General features: G+C 41.3%; 1 protein-coding gene across 1 annotated transcript; it reads left to right on the forward strand.

The window, feature by feature from the left end:
* The first annotated feature begins 8853 nt into the window (after positions 1-8853).
* Positions 8854-10052, forward strand: LOC139346186 (THAP domain-containing protein 6-like). The gene is made up of 4 exons (XM_070985137.1): positions 8854-8933; positions 9281-9473; positions 9621-9710; positions 9813-10052. The coding sequence occupies exons 1-4, from the start codon at positions 8854-8856 to the stop codon at positions 10050-10052; spliced, it is 603 nt and encodes a 200-aa protein (XP_070841238.1).
* Positions 10053-18950: the final 8898 nt, after the last annotated feature.

An 18950-nucleotide genomic window follows, 5' to 3' on the forward strand; every position in this document is an offset into this window, starting at 1 on the left:
AAAGAAACCAACAATTCCCCCATGAGCAAGCACTTGGCGACAGTGGCGAGGAAAAACTTCCTTTTAACAGGCAGAAACCTCGAGCAGAACCAGACTCTGGGTGGGCGGCCATCTGCCTCGACCGGTTGGGTGAGAGAGGAAGAGCAAGAGAGGGGGAGTGAGACAGACAGACAGACAGACAGACAGACAGACAGACAGACAGACAGACAGACAGACAGACAGACAGAAAAGCAGTCAGAGAGAGAGAGAGAGAGACAGAGACAGAGAGACAGACATGCAGTCACAGTAACAGTGACAGTGGATGTAATAACAGCAGTAGCAGTTTCAGTGGATGTCAGGCAGGGCCAAGGCAGGAGATGCAGCTGAAATCCACAATCCAGATTCAGCCACTGTCCATGGGAACCTGCAAGACGACAAAGCACAGAGACTCCGGGGAAGGAGCTAAGTTAGTAACACGCCGTGGTAGGACATGAGAGCGTGCGGATAGAGTGGGACAGAAGGACGGAGGAGCTCGGTGTATCTTTGGATGTGCCCCGACAGTCTAATCCTATAGCAGCATAACTAGGGGCTGGTCCAGGACAAGCCTGAGCCAGCCCTAACTATAAGCTTTATCAAAAAGGAAAGTTTTAAGCCTACTCTTAAATGTAGAGACAGTGTCTGCCTCCCGGACAAAGACTGGAAGATGGTTCCACAGGAGAGGAGCTTGATAGCTAAATGCTCTGACTCCTGTTCTGCTTTTTGAGACTTTAGGAACCATAAGTAGACCTGCATTCTGGGAACGCAGTGTTCGAGTAGGGCAATAAGGTACTATGAGCTCTTTAAGATAAGAAGGTGCCTGGCCATTTATGGCTTTGTAAGTAAGGAGGAGAATTTTAAACTCTATTCTAAACTTTACAGGGAGCCAGTGCAAAGTGGCGAGTATTGGAGAAATATGATCTCGCTTCCTGGTTTTTGTCAGAACACGTGCTGCAGCATTCTGGAGCAACTGGAGAATATTCAGCAGCGAATTTGGGCAGCCTGATAGTAAAGAATTGCAATAATCCAGCCTGGAAGTTACGAATGCATGGACTAGTTTTTCTGCATCATTTTGAGACAAAATATGCCTGATTTTTGCGATATTACGTAGGTGAAAAAAGGCAGTCCTTGAAATTTGTTTTACATGGGAGTGAAAGGACATGTCTTGGTCAAAGATAACTCCCAGATTCTTTACAGTGGTGCTGGAGGCCAGCGCAATGCCATCCATAACTGCTATGTCATCAGAAAGTGACCTTCTAAGATGTTTAGGGCCTACTACTATAACTTCAGTTTTGTCCGAGTTTAGCATCAGAAAATTGCAGGTCATCCAGGTCTTTATGTCATGAAGACATGCTTGTAGTCTAGTTAACTGACTGGTTTCTTCCGGTTTCATTGATAAATATAGCTGGGTATCATCTGCATAGCAATGAAAATTTATTGAGTGCTTCCTGATAATCTTACCTAAAGGAAGCATATATAAGGTTAGGGCTAAGGGCCACTCCTGTCTCATGCGGGAGGTGGGATGGGTTGTCAGTGATTGATGTCAGCTTGGCTAACATCCTCCTCTCACCCACCTCCTTGATGCTGTCCAGAAGGCAGTCCAGGACAGAACCAGCTCTCCTGACCAGTTTTCTTAGTCTTTTTCTGTCCCTCTCAGAGCTTCCACAGCCCCAGCAGACCACTACATAGACGATTTAACAATGTCCTACGTACTCCAAAGGACACATAACAGGTATAGATGATTTTGGCCCATCCTGTATAAGACATCTGTGTTGTTAGTCCTGTCAGGTTTGTTGTTGAGGTGAACCCCCAGGTGTTTGTACTCTCCCATGTTCTCAATATTCAAACCCTGGATCTTCACTAGTGTAGTGTGGCACATTCCTGCAGAAATCTATCACCATCTCCTTTGTCTTGCTGGCTCCTGTTGAGTGAGGTGGAGGGAGGAGAATGTAGTTCGTGATGTGGAGTGGAGGGGGGTTAAGTGGTGAGAAGAGGGTGCTGCTGGTGTCAGGGATGCTGGGGGGTATGGAGAAGTGACGCTGCAAGGTCTGGCCTCTATGATGTGTTGCTGTGTTGTCAGTGGCATTGCTAGGGTCTCTTGGGGCTCCAAGCAAGAAATCCCTGGGGCCCCCACCCCACCCGTGCACGCCACAAAAATTTTGCTTTTGCACACATAAATACACAATTTCTGGGACATTTGAGATGAATACTGAAAAAATAGATTAGCGGTTCTCAAAGTGAGGTCCAAGACCAACAGACGTCCCTGAAAGCCCAGGCCTATCAGTAATTGTTTTTGTAAATAAGTGGTCGGGGCCCCCCTAATGGCCGTGGGCTCCAAGCAACTACCTGGCTTGCCTGTCTGCAAGCCCTGCCCCTGTGTGTTGTGCTTACAAAAAATTAGGAATGAATTCATATGCTGATTCAGCACTGACACTATTGTTCTTGCTCGTTATTATTCAGTTTCTGAACACTTCTTTGTCAACTACTTTGGAGGATATTTGTGGTCATAGGCAAGGCAAGGCAAGGCAAATTTATTTGTATAGCACAGTTCATACACCAGGCAATTCAAAGTGCTTTACAGAAGCATTAAAATACATTTAAATCATAAATAGAAAATACATTTCAAAGAAAGAAAGAAGGGAATAGAAAAATTAAAATAAAATAAAATACATTTAAAGGAAAATTAAAAACAGAAGGCAATAAAAGACAATAATTTAGCATTTAAAATGATTAAAATCATTGAGCAGATATATTTACTTTAAGTAAAAGCTGTAGCAAATAATAATGTTTTTAATAGGGATGTCCCGATCACGTTTTTTTGCCCCCGAGTTCGAGTCCAGGTCATTTGATTTTGAGTATCTGCCAACACCGATTCCCAATCCGATACTTCTATAAAACATGAAACGAACTAAGAGCAAAGAATAAGATCCAGGATGTCCCTTATTTATTTATTGATTTATTGATTGATTTATTTACCAATGGCTCTTATATTAACATGTAACACATATGCACAATTGTGCATGCATGCAGTGTATTGTAAACTTCTATGAGGTAGCTTGAATTACAGTCACAAGTCAGAACAGAACACAGAGACATGTTTATCAACTTTAAAGCAGTACCCACTTTATGCAGTTCTTACATTTTAGGACCACATCATTTAGAAATATTCAGGGAAAACTCTGAGTTATGGGAACCACATCTCTATACAAATCTGCAAAGTTTTTGCAGATGATGTTGATACCTGAAATACATGGTATCAAAAAAACTGGGCAAAGTTGTAAAATTTGAGGCTCTTGTGGCTCCAATAATCCATTTGGTCACAACTATGTTTGGTCAAAGCTTGCTAATTCAGAGCCATAGCCTTAGCCAATTTATCCCCCTTCCTGTAAGATAGCACGGCATATGAATAATGACTTCAGCTATGACAATGGCACTATCAGCACTCTACTATTAAAACTAAGCCCAATAATAAAAGACTCACTGTTGGCAAGCCATAGAGATGACATTATTTCTCTTCGTCTAATTTAACTATATTGACATGGTGGCTAGCTTGCCATAACCAAAGGAACATGTGGGTATGACATTTCTGGGTTATTTGATGATAGCTGGCAAAACGTCACATTTCTCCCATAGATTCTCACACACATTCTGTGATGAGAGGAGTGACGACGAAAGTGTCACGCATCTTCAGTTCACATTAGGTTAAGTGGCGATCGTCATGATTATCTGCTAAGTAAGGTAACCATTGGCAAAAAAAAAAAGAAAAAAGAAAAAAAAAGCTCCATATAAATGGACCACACTGCATCACTATGAAGACAGCAACACCACGGCGCCTACACCTACTGTACTGTGGAGCCGTTGAGGTCTCAGGATGACACACAAACACACATTCACACACCGTACCCTATATGGCAAGCCGTTCCTGTCAGAAATACGCCACATTCAGTCGCGTTTCAACTGCATTACGGCGTAAAAAACGCCGTTTTTTCAGACTTTACGTTGTTTTTTACGCCATAATGCGCAAAAAGAACACAGCTTTTTACGCCGTAATGAAGTCCTCCGAGAACGCCCGTAAAAGACGCCGTTTTGTGCATCACAACCCGCGTAAATACGCGAGTTTGTGCACATAACAACACGCATAAAAAATGGCGTTTTCCCAGTATGATAATAATCTCCACCCTTCTTTTCTCTCGGCCACTCAGCTTGAAGTGTCTGCGCCCAATCGCTGATCAAGACAAGCAGACCAAATCAGTTGAGCACAGATCTCCGTTGTGGCAAAGTTTGTCCTAACTTACCTTGTAGTTTCTCATAGGTAAATATTTTGGATGATAGGCAGGAATATATCCCATATATTAACTTCATCATTATTTTAAATTCCTCTTCCATGCATCGTTTATTTATTTCTTTTTGTGGTTAATGCTTCTATGTCATTGTTGATTCTGACTGCTGTAGCCACTGAGGAATGAAGCAGGAAGTGGTACAGTGGTTAGAGCTCCTTGTAGCAAACCCCAGCCAGACAATGGTGAAGCGTACTGATGTTTCACAAAGCATTTATTTATGTTCAGCCATCAGCCTTGTTTTGAACACAAATGTACTTTTCTGTCCTTCACTCCTTTCTTCACAAAACACCGTAAGAGCTTGTTCCCATTCCAGCTAGGCGCTTATCATTTTCATACATCTCCTTTGCATTGGACAGCAACACCGTGTGATTCGTTTTTCCTCTTCCCTTATGATTTTTCATACTTTATGGATACGTCTCCCTCATGTCAAGTGACGCTTCTTAGCTGTACACTTCCTGTGCCGCCGGAAAGGCACCAAAATAAGAGCTCGTAACATTAAAAAATACACCAAAAAAAAAAAAAACCATGGAGGGAATGGTTATTTTAACACTAACAAAACAAAGGCTTACAAAAACTGATGAACTGATCAACAGACCTTTTATAGGAGTCATTTACACTCCTGCTCTGCAATCAGTGTTCTATTAGCTTGCAGGTTCGAATCCAGCGAGTGGCATTGTTTACTTGGACCTTTTGCTGTTTATTTATTTATTTTACAACTCTGTCATGCACACCTTGCTATATTGTGATGTATTTGTTTGGATATAAACCCACTGACTTTGCAGCCCTGTGTTAGTAAACAAGATGGCAGAAACCTGTGTGGACTTCCAATTTTTCCTCTCATTTCTGTTGATGTTTTGACGTTATTTAAACTCCCCTTCCATGCATTGCTTTGTTTGTTTGTTTGTTTGGTTTTGCTCTGGTAAGCCTTCTGGTAGAATCAGGAAGGGAGGAAACACAGCTAAGATCATCATAATATATATCCCAGACATATATCCCAGTCAGTGCACTCAAAACAGTCCTATCTGATGACACAACAGTGGTGGGCCTCATCAGGGACGACAGCGACCTGGCCAACAGAGAAGAGGTGGCGCAGCTGGTGGGCTGGTGCAAAGTCAACAACCTGATCCTGAATGTGGATAAAACCAAAGAGATCATTGTTGTCTGCAGGAAGAACCAGCCCAGTCATGCTCCACTTCTCCTCATCAACATGGCTGTGGAGGTGGTCAGCAGCACCAAGTTCCTGGGGGTGCACATCACAGACAACCTCACCTGGTCTGTGAACACTGCGTCACTGGTGAAAAGAGCACAGCAACGCCTGCACTTTCTGTGCAGGATGAGGAGAGCCCACCTGCCCCAGCCCAACCTCACGTCTACAGAAGCACCATAGAGAGCATCTTGACCAGCGGCATCTCTGTGTGGTGTGGAGGCTGCCGTGCTACTGAATGGAAGAATGTGAGGAGAGTGGTGAGGACAGCAGAGAAAATCATTGGGACTTCTCTTCCCTCCATTTAGGACGTTGCACCTAAACACTGCATGTGACGTGCTGTTAACATTATCAGGGACTCTTCACATCCCCACCATGGTCACCATGGTCTGCCCTGCTGGCCTCTGGAAAGAGGTTCTGCAGCATTCGGTGCAGGTCCACCATGTTCTGCAACAGCTTTTTCCCTCAGGCCATCAGACTGCTGAACTCTAAATGAGCATCTTTTGCACCACAGTTGTCACCTCTCATATGTACTTTAAACTTGCTTAATTGTATATCTGTGCTGCTTGTTTTTCTCTGTTTTTTACTTACCACACATCCCTGCTGCTATTCTTTAACTTAACCTACATTCTACTGTTTATTGTACTGTTTATTGGAAGTCCACACAGGTTTCTGCCATCTTGTTTACTAACACAGGGCTGCAAAGTCAGTGGGTTTATATCCAAACAAATACATCACGATATAGCAAGGTGGTGCATGACAGAGGTGTAAAATAAATAAATAAACAGCAAAAGGTCCAAGTAAACAATGCCACTCGCTGGATTCGAACCTGCAAGCTAATAGAACACTGATTACAGAGCAGGAGTGTTAATGACTCCTATAAAAGGTCTGTTGATCAGTTCATCAGTTTTTGTAAGCCTTTGTTTTTTTAGTGTAAAAATAACCATTCCCTCCATGTTTTTTTTGTTTTTTTTTTGTTTTGTTTTGGAAGGTGTATTTTAATGTTACGAGCTCTTATTTTGGTGCCTTTCCGGCGGCACAGGAAGTGTACAGATAAGAAGCGTCACTTGACATGAGGGAGACGTATCCATAAAGTACGAAAAATCATAAGGGAAGAGGAAAAACGGATCACACGGTGTTGCTGTCCAATGCAAAGGAGATATATAAAAGTTATAAGCGCCTAGCTGGAATGGGAACAAGCTCTTACGGTGTTTCGTGGAGAAAGGAGTGAAGGACAGAAAAGTAAATTTGTGTTCAAAACAAGGCTGATGGCTGAACATAAATAAATGCTTTGTGAAACATCAGTACGCTTCACCATTGTCTGGCTGGGGTTTGCTACAAGGAGCTCTAACCACTGTACCACTTCCTGCTTCATTCCTCAGTGGCTACAGCAGTCAGAATCAACAATGACATAGAAGCATTAACCACGAAAAGAAATAAATAAACGATGCATGGAAGAGGAATTTAAAATAATGATGAAGTTAATATATGGGATATATTCCTGCCTATCATCCAAAATATTTACCTATGAGAAACTACACGGTAAGTTAGGACAAACTTTGCCACAATGGAGATCTGTGCTCAACTGATTTGGTCTGCTTGTCTTGATCAGCGATTGGGCGCAGGCACTTCAAGCTGAGTGGCCGAGAGAAAAGAAGGGTGGAGATTATTGTCATACTGGGAAAACGCCATTTTTTACGTGCGTTGTGATGTGCACAAACGCACGTTTTTTACGCGCATTGTGATGCACCAAACGGCGTCTTTTACGGGCGTTCTCGGAGGACTTCATTACGGTGTAAAAAGCTGCGTTCTTTTTGCGCATTATGGCGTAAAAAACAACGTAAAGTCTGAAAAAACTGCGTTTTTTACGCCATAATGCAGTTGAAACGCGACTGAATGTGGCGTACTTCTGACAGGAACGGCTTGCCATATATTTCTGACAGGAGCGGCTTGCCATACCCGCATATGTGACAGCGCGTCAGAGTTCGCGAGCGCGAGTGATAAGACCGCAATTGCGAGCGCAAAATTGTGCCCACCAGCAATGGCTTCAAGGCAAGGGCTACCGTGCTAGCAAAAGCGTGAAGTTAAAATGAATGGAAGACTCGACAAACAGCAGTATGGAAGTGTGAAAATATGGGAGCCTGCCACTGCCCTATTAGCAAGCAATGAAGCAATATTACATTTGTCTGAAAACTGTGTGAAATCAGCTATGGACTAAGAGTGCGCAAATGTGTGCAGGTGTATTTTTAAAGACGATATGGCGTTACAATACACCTGTCATGTCAGTAAATTTCAACTACAGCATTAAAACCAAAGTTCAACATGTCATGTATTATTCATATACTGTATAAGAGTCATACTCACGCATAGTGGACGCCAGTTGCATTAACAGACTCCCAACGACTGCCGCTGATATTGCAGAAATGAAGCGCCAGTGTCTACAGCAGTGAGTGGATAGTGCTTTCTGTACAGACAGCATTCAGCTCAGCTCTTAACACGCCTGTTCCGTGGCCCAAATGAAATCCTGTCAGCTCTCTGATTGTTATAGTACTGTTTCAAAAAGCACGGTTCTGTGTAGTCTGGTCACACACACACACACACACACACACACACACACACACACACACACACACACACACACACACACACACACTGACGGTGTTTCTTATTGTGGCCATACATATGTATAGAAAGGCTAGATGTCTCAAGGCGGAGTCGGCGGCGTCGTCACTGGCGGCCATCTTAGGACAGGAGACCGCGCTGCTGCACCCTGTTGCTGTGGACGTGATATATGCAAACTTAAATGCTCGTAACTCGCTGAATTCTTGACGGATTTACAAACGGTTTGGTTTATTACAAACCTTATTAACGTGGCTATGATTTATGCTGCTGCTGATGTTTAAATTGTAGCTTCACGTTTTGAGAAACGCTTAATATTGCAGCGTAGCTGTGTGTTTCATGGCTGCCCTCAACTCAAAAGTGATACCAAAGTCGACATTTTCAATTATTAACAGGTCTCCTAAGACCAATAACGTTTCTTGACAACCTAATCTTTTGTCTAAATGTCATTTTGTGGACGTGGTTGTATTTATTTGCTGGCGAGCAGTGAAGAGGTCGTAAGTGAGTCACCAAGCAATTGTAAATTGGTGGGAGAGGCAGGATTAGTCTTTCGTTTCAACATAGCTTTGAGTTACACATGATTTCCAAGTGGTTTGGTTTCTTAAAAACATCTTTACATCTAGATTACTTTGTTGGTTTTTTGTTTACAGAACTTCTGATAACGATATCGTGAAAATGCCTGATTTTTGTGCCGCCTATGGCTGCACCAACACACGGAGCCTCCAAACGAGGACGCGTGGGATCACCTTTCACAAGTAAGATATGAAAATATTATGACTATTATTAGGATACTCGTTATGTACAATACACGTTCTGCTATTCAGGAACAGTGTGACTGAGACAATATTACAAGATTGCCATTGACCCTGGCTTTTTAGAATGTTTCTTCCACCTACTCTTCATCTTTTTATTCTGATCATTTTCTTATGTCTAATTCTCAATATCTACATTGGCTACATATATTTGCATACATGCAGTACATAGAATCAAAATGATAATATATTTTATACTGTATTTTTGTCCATACCCTCAATGTTGAAGGAAATAAAGGTGGAAGGTTAACAATCATTTATATCTGACTACTATTTCTCCCATTTGTAAGGTTTCCCAAATGCAGCGAGCGCAGGAGACAGTGGAAGCGTGCCCTGAGAAGGGATGGTTTCGTGGCTAACGATAGATCACTGCTCTGCAGTGAACACTTCCGCAATGAAGATTTTGACAGGACAGGGCAGACTGTCAGACTCAAAGCTGGAGCTGTTCCAACTATCTTCAACTTCCCTGTTCATCTTCAGAGGGTATGTGTATAATTGGCCAACTAGAATACAAGGTGTTAAAGATGGATACATCGATATTTAAATGTGATTTAATGTCACACTCTCTGCAAGTTTAGCAATACATAATGTGTATTACAGATCAATTGAATATTTAACTATTTTTTTCAGCCGGTAGCACCAAGAAGCACAACCGCTTCTAGAAGAGCAGGAGAAAACCTGCCCATGGACCCCCAGCAGGATCAACCTCCGCCTGATATTGTGAGTATTTGTACACATGAGGAATGTCACTAACAAATGAACTAACCCTAACCCTAATTAACTTCATTATATATTTATTTATTGTATTTTTTTTTTTCAAAGCCACAGGCAGCCACTGGAGAGAGGCAAAGGAGTCGGAAGAGGAAGGCCCCTGACCACCAGTATGCATTCCCTTCCTCTCCAAAGGCTCTTAAGGCCAAACTTGATGCAGCCATGGCAACAGTGCGTAAACTTCAGCAGGAGAAGAGCAATGCCTTGGCAAGGGTAAGGAGGGCCAAGAAGAACATGAAGGCTCTTCTGGAGGAGCTGAAAGCCAAGAACCTCATCAATGAAGAGCTTTGATACTGATGGAAAGATAGTTTTGTGTCCAATTGTGTCTTAATGTTTTTTTGTTTTGTGTCCAATTGTGTCTTAATGTTTGGTTTTTTTTTGTATTTGCTTGATTGCACATTTTGAACTGTTTTCTAATTGAGTGCATCTGGACCTAAGTAAAAAACAAACAAAAAAAAACAAAGACCCATCTCTTTTCTCTTATTTTACAGAATGGCAACTTGAGACAGATTTCTATAATACATAAATTTACACATGTATTTAATAATGTAAATATTAGTAATAAACTAAATTGCACTATTTCATGTTTCATGTATCTTATAAATATTGACAACATCATTACTGTGTGTGTATGGGTATACCTATTACTTTACCTGTCTAGTCTACTTAATATTATACTATTTTCATAATAAACTCCGTGGTTATAATTATTCACAAGTATGCAGTTAAATAGCCACATCTCTGACGTTTATGACAAACCAAGCCGTTTGAAAATCGGTTGAAAATTGAGCAAAATATAGTTATTTCAGCACTACATGCACAATTGACTTTAATGTTATGACTGGACGAGCGGTCCTGTCCCATGATGGCCGCCGTGTGACGACGTCAGTCCCCATTGGCTCACAGCTATCTAGCCTTTCTATACATATCTATGATTGTGGCTCCCTCCCTCTTTCACCCGACTCTCACTCTGGTGACGTCACTAAGATGCGCAGCCTGAAATGTTGCATTCATTTACGTAGGACTTCAAACTAATTTTAACCCCAAACAGTCCTACCAGAAACTACTGTTTTTCTTGCTCATCTCATAGTATATAAATAGATTCTTCATTGTCCTATTTTCAAAGAAATTTGTTGCCACAGTCTGTACATAGCCTCACATAAACACATAAATGAGTACATTATACACCACCACAACACAACTACATGAAAGACATCAAACATGTTCACAAATACACACAAACCTATACACATATCACCAACACAAATGAGGTACCAGTGTGTTCTGTTGACTGATGCTATGACGGAGGAGACAAAACAATGGCCAAAGTGTATCCCAGATAACAAAAGACATTAATTCAATGTTGGATTTTGGTCAGATTGGTTATTTTTGGTTGAGGTTGAAAAAGCTATGTTGATTCAATGTTTAATCACAGATACCATTTCAACATTTGAAAAAACGTTGTTGAATCAATGTAGAATAGATGATGACTTTTCAATGTTGAAATGCCCTACGGTGAATTGACATGATTTCAATGTGTGGTGCTGATACTGCTTCACCCCCTCCCTCCCTCCCTCTGCAAGACCAGTGAGATCTCAAGGGACTTCATTTTTCAAAGGCGCTTTTGTGGCTTGTAGTTGCCATAATTCAACCATCCGTGTCTAAAGTTCTTCTCTGTGTGCGAGCAATACAAACTGGTAAGTCATTGAGAATATAATTTATTTTGCTGTTCAGATACCATCACCTGGCAGTCATTGTTTGACTTAATGTTAACTTTATTTAAATCATTGCCCTGCGGTGAAAAACTTGTATGTACCTTGTTAGCATGATTAGTTTGTATGCTAGCTAATACTAGCTGGTAAGTGAGTCTTTATGAGAATATTTATTGTCCCGTTCAGACATCAGTATCTGGCTGTCATTGTTTGACCAAATGTTAACTTTGTGAATTATTGTTGTGGCAACTTAGTCCGGAGTTTGTAGCTTGTTGGCAAAAAGGACTGCATATTATTGGCTAGCATGCTAGTTAACGTTACGCCCACTATTTTGTTAGCATGTTTCACGATTAAAATGTGTTTTTATTTGTTTATCTGTGTACATACATTTATAGTTTACGAGCGTTTCTAATAGTTACATAAGCATTGTTGTTACCAGCACCACTGTGAAGCAGTTCATTTATCTAAAATAGTGAAATAAGAAGAAAGCAGACAAGCCATTGCTACTTTGTTAGCTACTGGTATCAATTCCCTTTGCGGATAGAGCGGATACGGAAACTGCATCCATGTTTGCATGTCTTCTTCTTCTTCTTCTTTGAATATGGCAGACTGGACGCATAGTTTGCATGTAGGGATGATGTAAAATTTTACCGGATATAGTAGGCGGGATATAGATTGCGTCTAATAACATTGTACAATAGAGACCAGGCTTTCCAACGTAAGTTAGAGGGAAACTGCTTCATACTTGCGGTAATCCTTTTGTCATTTGCACATTTTAATGAAGGCCCTGTGAAGCCTTTACTACACTGAAGTAATTTAGCCTGGGGAAACTGTGAAAACAATTCCTTTAATGACAAGTCCCCTTACAGGGCTGCCTATAACTGAACAGGCAATGTATCATTGCAACTGGAAAACCCTCAGAATACACAGAAAAAAGGCCTACCATGAATTCTCCTTTTTATTTTAAAATCTTTCAAAATAGTTATGGCAGGGCCTGAAAAAAATAATTTGGCTTGTATATATTTTATTGTTAGTTAATGCATTTTTTAAATTCTTTGTTTTCCTCTATTTTCAGTGTTGCGCTACAAGACGACTCCAGGAGATTCACTGCAATAAACCGGGTCAAGTAATGTAATTATAGCACCACCTCTCTTTACATATAGACCTGGTGCTACCTCAAGCCGGGAGCCACCTGTTTCATTAGTATTTCCTATACATATAGCAACATAATTTATTTTACTTTTTTTGAATAAGAATTTTAAGGTTTTCAGAAACCTTACGTTAGATTTTAGAAGGCGTTTTTAGTATGGGCCTCAGGTCTAAATCAGTTTAGATGGCTTCTTATTGGTCTAAAAGATGTAGAATCATCAGAACTGTAAGGGGCATAGAGAAAGATATCCTTAAGGAATATGAGGAAACTGCATAATCAAAGGGAAGATGAACACCCCTGTGTGTATAGGGAACCTCCCTTCACAATCTTGCACATTTCTCAAATAGATGCACCACCAGCATTCTATGTACACATGGAAAATGATATTGATGGCAGTGTAGCAGACAATGCTGAATTTGAATCAGATTACATGCAAATGGAAAATGATCATACAGATGGTGTAGTAGCTGGAAATGAAGTTGAACCAGATCATGTGCAAATGGAAAATTATCTTATTGATGATTATGTAGCTGGCAATGATGAAGATGAATCAGATTCTCACTCTGACCGCGATGATGAGCATCCATCTAGTCAGGATCTGCTTATAAGGAGTCTAAGATATTGGGCAACATCCTACTCCATCAGTCTGGTTGCTTTGTCTGCTCTACTGTCCATATTAAAGCTATTTCACCCTAAGCTCCCTAAATTCAATTCAATTTTCAATTCAATTTAATTTTATTTGTATAGCGCCAAATCACAACAAAAGTCTCAGGACACTTTCCATACAGGGCTGGTATAGGCCGAGCTCTTTTATCTACAGCGACCCAACAATTCCCTCATGAGCAAGCACTTGGCGACAGTGGCGAGGAAAAACTTCATTTTAACAGGCAAAAACCTCAGGCAGAACCAGGCTCTTGGTGGGTGGCCATCTGCCTCAACCGGTTGAGTCAGAGAGTGAGAGCAAGAGAGAGAGAGTGGGACAGACAGAGAGAGACAGACAGAAATGCAGTCAGAGAGAGAGGGAGACAGAGACAGAGAGAGAGAGAGAGAGAGAGAGAGAGAGAGAGACAGACAGACAGACAGACAGACAGACATGCAGTCACAGTAACAGTGACAGTGGATGTAATAACAGTAGTAGCAGTTGCAGTGGATGTCAGGCAGGGCCAAGGCAGGAGACACAGCTGCAATCCACAATCCAGATTCAGCCACTGTCCATGGGAACCTGCGAGACGACAAAGCACAGAGACTCCAGGGAAGGAGCTAAGTTAGTAACACGCTGTGGTAGGACATGAAAGCTTGCAGATGGAGAGGGAGGGAAAGACAGAGGAGCTCGGTGTATCTTTGGATGTCCCCCGACAGTCTAATCCTATAGCAGCATAACAAGGGGCTGGTCCAGGACAAGCCTGAGCCAGCCCTAACTATAAGCTTTATCAAAAAGGAAAGTTTTAAGCCTACTCTTAAATGTAGAGACAGTGGCTGTGTCCCAATTCAGGGGCTGCATCCTTTGGAGGACCCTTCCTACGTGGCCCACGGAGGACCCGGCCCACGGAGGACGCGGAGGCTCCTCTGTCGGCCACATCAACCATCGGTAAATGGGATGGTCTAGCCTTTGGAGCATTTCCTGATTGCGTCACGACGTCATAACTTCTTCCCTCCTAACCCAGGAAAAACACACATACGGAGACAAAAATTTAACAGATGACGACACAACAGAAACATAACCGACAGACGACGGAAACATAACAGACAGACGACAATGGAGCCAGAGGTTTTGCGACACTGGCGGCTCGTTTATCTCCGACTGGGAGAGCACCGTGGGGAGGTAACATTACCCGGCTATTTTAACCCATATTAATGTTCATACATTACCCGTTAATAAACGATACCGTTTAGTGACAAACGCTTGCCATATAAACTATGGACTGACATGTATGTCATTTAACCATGAGTCTTGATACTTCTGTATGCTGTAATTTTAATGCTATGTTTTCAAGATCTGAAAAGTGCTTGAATTGAATAGTTAAATGTGTACGAACCCTGTAAATATCCCTGACTTAATTCAATAGCCTATTAAAATGTTGTGTTATTAAACATCAGAACCATATTGAGGAGCCAAAGTGTAACAGATGGAGAAATGAAGCATTATTGGTCTAAGCTTTAACATCCACTAGAGTTGTCTTACCAACTAAAATTCAGTTGCTCTTGTTTAATCCTCCTGTTCTTACCCTCCCTTTTCCATCCAGGCAAGGGCGATGTACTGCTGCATAAACATCAGTGTTCCTGTTCTGCCATTATTTTTCAATGATCATGACACCAGACGAGATTTTAGGCTGAGCAGAGAGTTCCTGGCGGTGCTGCTGGAGCTTCTCCACCAGGAAAGGCAACACGGATGGAGTGCCACAATAGAGACTTTGGTCTGTCTCTTCTGGCTGGCGAGTGGGACATCCTCCAGTTGTGGTGCAAGGGTGTTTGGGATGCCTCGCTCCACGGTTCACCGCATCGTCCATCGAGTTACTGAGGAGGTGGTGGCCATTCGCCACAGGGTCATCTACCTCCCCAAGACCACAGAAGACCTGGCGGCAATAACTCAGGGGTTTGCAGAGCTGGCAAGACACAGAGCTTTTCGAAAAGCTGCTGGAGCAATCGACGGCTGCCATGTGAGGATCAAGCCTCCAAGCGGTCCTGATGGTCACTGTTATCAGAACAGGAAACTGTTTTGTACTTTTTTGTAAAAAGTTGTACATTTTAAGAATGCCCACTTGTAAATAGAAATATTCATATTGTATCTTTGTAAATATCTGTAAATATCACAGAAAAAATAAACTAACTGTGTTGTCACTGAAAAGTAGTTCAAAAGTCTACTTATATTGTAAATAAGAAATGGAATAGATAATGTAACAAGGTTATAAGATTTTAATTTAGAAGACAATATTTTTGATTAATTGAAATCTAACAACACAGAACGTAATCAAACAGAAAAAAACATCAGCACCTGTCAATCATTTTTTGTCAATCCCATTTTCTGCAGGATTGTTCTAAACATTAGTGAGGCATGACAAAAGGTAAACACACAAGATCACATTATCACAGATATGTACAGATTCACAAAAAGTGACATCAGGACAGACATAATTCCCACCCCCACCCATAAACAACATTCATTTGATGTGATCCAAAGATTATATTTGTTCCTTTATGTAACTTTCACATACAAATACAGTATGTATAGAGAACAAATGGGCTATTCATTAATGCCTCAACAGTTACCTCCACCCGAGTGTGGCCGTGTTTTTGGCCCCTGTAAACAGGTGGTTGTTTTCACCACAGAATTTAATAAACTCCTCCGTCTGCTCCTTGCTCACAAAATGACATGCAAACCATATTTTCTGATATGTCAACAGACAAAATGATTGTTCGATATAATGACAATAACAATAATAATGGTTCTGCTGGTGCTGTTGGTCGCTATTTTAAAAAAAATAAAAAAGCGGTGTGCAAAGCATTTTGGGATATGTGAGGCCATGAAGGATAGTAGTGATGCATCCTCCGAAAACAGGGAAAAGGAGGACGCATTTGTCGGCTGCATTTGGAGGACCCTTCGAATTTGGACGAATTGGGACAGCCTTTGCGCAGTGCTATGACGTAATCGGCCTTCAAATTCGTCCTCCAAAGGATGCAGCCCCTGAATTGGGACACAGCCATTGTCTGCCTCCCGGACAAAGACTGGAAGATGGTTCCACAGGAGAGGAGCTTGATAACTAAATGCTCTGACTCCTGTTCTGCTTTTTGAGACTTTAGGAACCATAAGTAGACCTGCATTCTGAGAACGCAGTGTGCGAGTGGGGTAATAAGGTGCTATGAGCTCTTTAAGATAAGAAGGTGCCTGGCCATTTATGGCTTTTTAAGTAAGGAGGAGAATTTTAAATTCTATTCTAAACTTTACAGGGAGCCAGTGCAGAGTGGCGAGTATTGGGGAAATATGATCTCTATGAATATGAACACGTGCTGCTGCATTATGGAGCAACTGGAGAATATTAAAAGATGGAAGGACTCTGCTTAGAACACAAACTCATGTTGCAACCACTCAAATGCAAGGTGGCGAGTACTATCATTTTGGATTGGTGCAAGGAATACTTTCACAATTGAAATGTTTGAGTTTACCAGTGAACCTCACAACCCTTACTTTGCAGTTCAACATAGATGGCCTCCCCCTCTTTAGGAGTTCAAGACTTCAATTCTGGCCTATACTTGCAATCCTGAAACGTGATTATGCTGATTAAGTCCTCATTTACTGTCGGTATATTTTGTGGTTTAAGCAAGCCAAAGTGTGTAGTTGAGTATCTTCAGAAATTTGTCAGTGACCTTAAAACTGGCTTACTGGCTAATAGCATTGTTCACAATGGTAAGTGATTGAATGTACAGGTTTCCTCGTTTGTGTGTGATGCTCCCGCCAGAGCCAACATTAAGAATATTAAGTCACACAATGGATATTCAGGGTGCGACAAGTGTGATCAAGAGGGTGTGTGGGGGAACAAAATGACATATCCTGAAACAAATGTCAGGCTAAGGACGGATTCCAGTTATTGTGATATGATTGATGAAACTCAGTCCTTTGACAGGGATAGTAAAGATTGTTTTTTCATTCTCAATAGATTATATGCACCTCTGTTGTCTTGGGTTGATGAGAAAACTATTGAATATGTGGTTAAAGGGCAATCTAGCCTATAGGCTTCCTTCACAAACTGTTAACAGTATATCAAGCAAACTGCTGGTGTTACACTCCCTCTCCCCTTTTGAATTCAACCACAAGTCAAGAGGTTTGAATGAACTTGATCGTTGGAAAGCTACTGAGCTCCGATCCTTCATGTTATACTGGGGTCTTGTAGTGCTGAAGGACTGCCTTCCCAGTGAGTTTTATGACAACTTTATGTTGTTCTCAGTGGCCATGTATTTGTTTTTGTCTCCTGGAATTTCTAGCCAAATGGTTGAATTTGCACATAGATTGACGATTTCCTTTGTGGGACACTTTGGACAGTTGTATGGTAGGGATGAGATTGTGTTAAGTGTTCACCAGCTTATACGTTTAGCAAATGAATACAGACAATTTGGACCTTTAGATAATGTGTCAGGATTCCCTTTTGAGAATTATCTTGGTCAAATAAAGTATCTTTTGCACAAGCCACACCAACCTCTACAACAGGTTGGCAAAAGGCTGTCAGAATTGCCACATGTTGAGGTTCCATTAGTAACAGATGAACCAGTCTTACAGCACATTCATACTGATGGTCCACTTCCTCAACATTTCAGTGTTGCTGTACAGTACACAAAGGTGTCCAACAGTTGTTTTACCTTGTCTACAAAGCAGGGGGATAATTGTATTCAGGTTGGAGATACAGTTGCAGTAGTGCAGAATATAGTCCGAGAAAAAGATGAAGTCTATGTCATATACAGAAGGTTCAGACACCACGAATCATATTACACTTATCCCTGTGAGTCCTCACGCATAGGAACATAAAAGGTTAGAGAGTTGAGTAATGATACAGGGGTTGGTAAACTTTATTTATTATTGTATTAAAAGTAAATGTGTTCTTTATCGAGAGTCTGAGGGAAATAGCCTCATAGCTATTCCAATAGCTCATATGCAGTATTAGACATCTTATGATTCATGATTCGATTTTTTTCCCTCCTTTTTCACAATTTATATTCTAATTTGATTTATTATTAACAGAATGGAAAGGGAGGTCGTGCTTTGGGCCGTTGTACTTTTTCCAAACGGCGGAACTGCAACAGTTCGTTCCAGCTGGTTCAATCCAAGGGAAAGTACATTGTTATGGCCCCCAAAAAACGTAAATTATTCAAAGGCCCTTAAAGAAAACATGATACCCAGTAAAGGATGGACCACATATGATAATGTTCAGATCTTAATTTCATTGTTCTTTTTGTTTTCATTCTTTCTTTCTCCATGTAATTTGTCATGGTGTTTAGGCTTAAAAGTTAAGCACTTGATGGTTACTATAAGTTATGGGTGCAAGCACTCAGCCATCAGTGTTGCTTAGTGTCATTTTAAATTGAAAAAGGTGAATCTTCAACTGGGCGGGAAAGGGACTGAAGAGGGTAGGGATGGGAATTGAGAACCAGTTCTTTTCTCTTCTTTTCTCCCAATAGCTCAATTCCTTGGAATCATTTGCCTACCTGGTTAACAATTCTGCTTATCGATTCCACCTGTCTTGCACTGCATTGTTTTGGTTTAGAACGTAGGCGATATGGCGTTGAGGCAGAAACACTCCAAAGTATGGCTATATTTCACGCGAAAAGTTTCCATTTCTT

This window comes from Chaetodon trifascialis, chromosome 17, assembly GCF_039877785.1.
Source record: "Chaetodon trifascialis isolate fChaTrf1 chromosome 17, fChaTrf1.hap1, whole genome shotgun sequence".
NCBI lineage: Eukaryota > Metazoa > Chordata > Actinopteri > Chaetodontiformes > Chaetodontidae > Chaetodon > Chaetodon trifascialis.

Excerpts from the sequence above, each read along its gene's own strand:
- LOC139346186 (XM_070985137.1), top strand. The coding sequence starts at position 8,854 with ATGCCTGATTTTTGTGCCGCCTATGGCTGCACCAACACACGGAGCCTC. Across the intron at positions 9,474-9,620 it reads TCCCTGTTCATCTTCAGAGG|CCGGTAGCACCAAGAAGCAC; the intron begins GTATGTGTATAA and ends TATTTTTTTCAG. Across the intron at positions 9,711-9,812 it reads ATCAACCTCCGCCTGATATT|CCACAGGCAGCCACTGGAGA; the intron begins GTGAGTATTTGT and ends TTTTTTTCAAAG.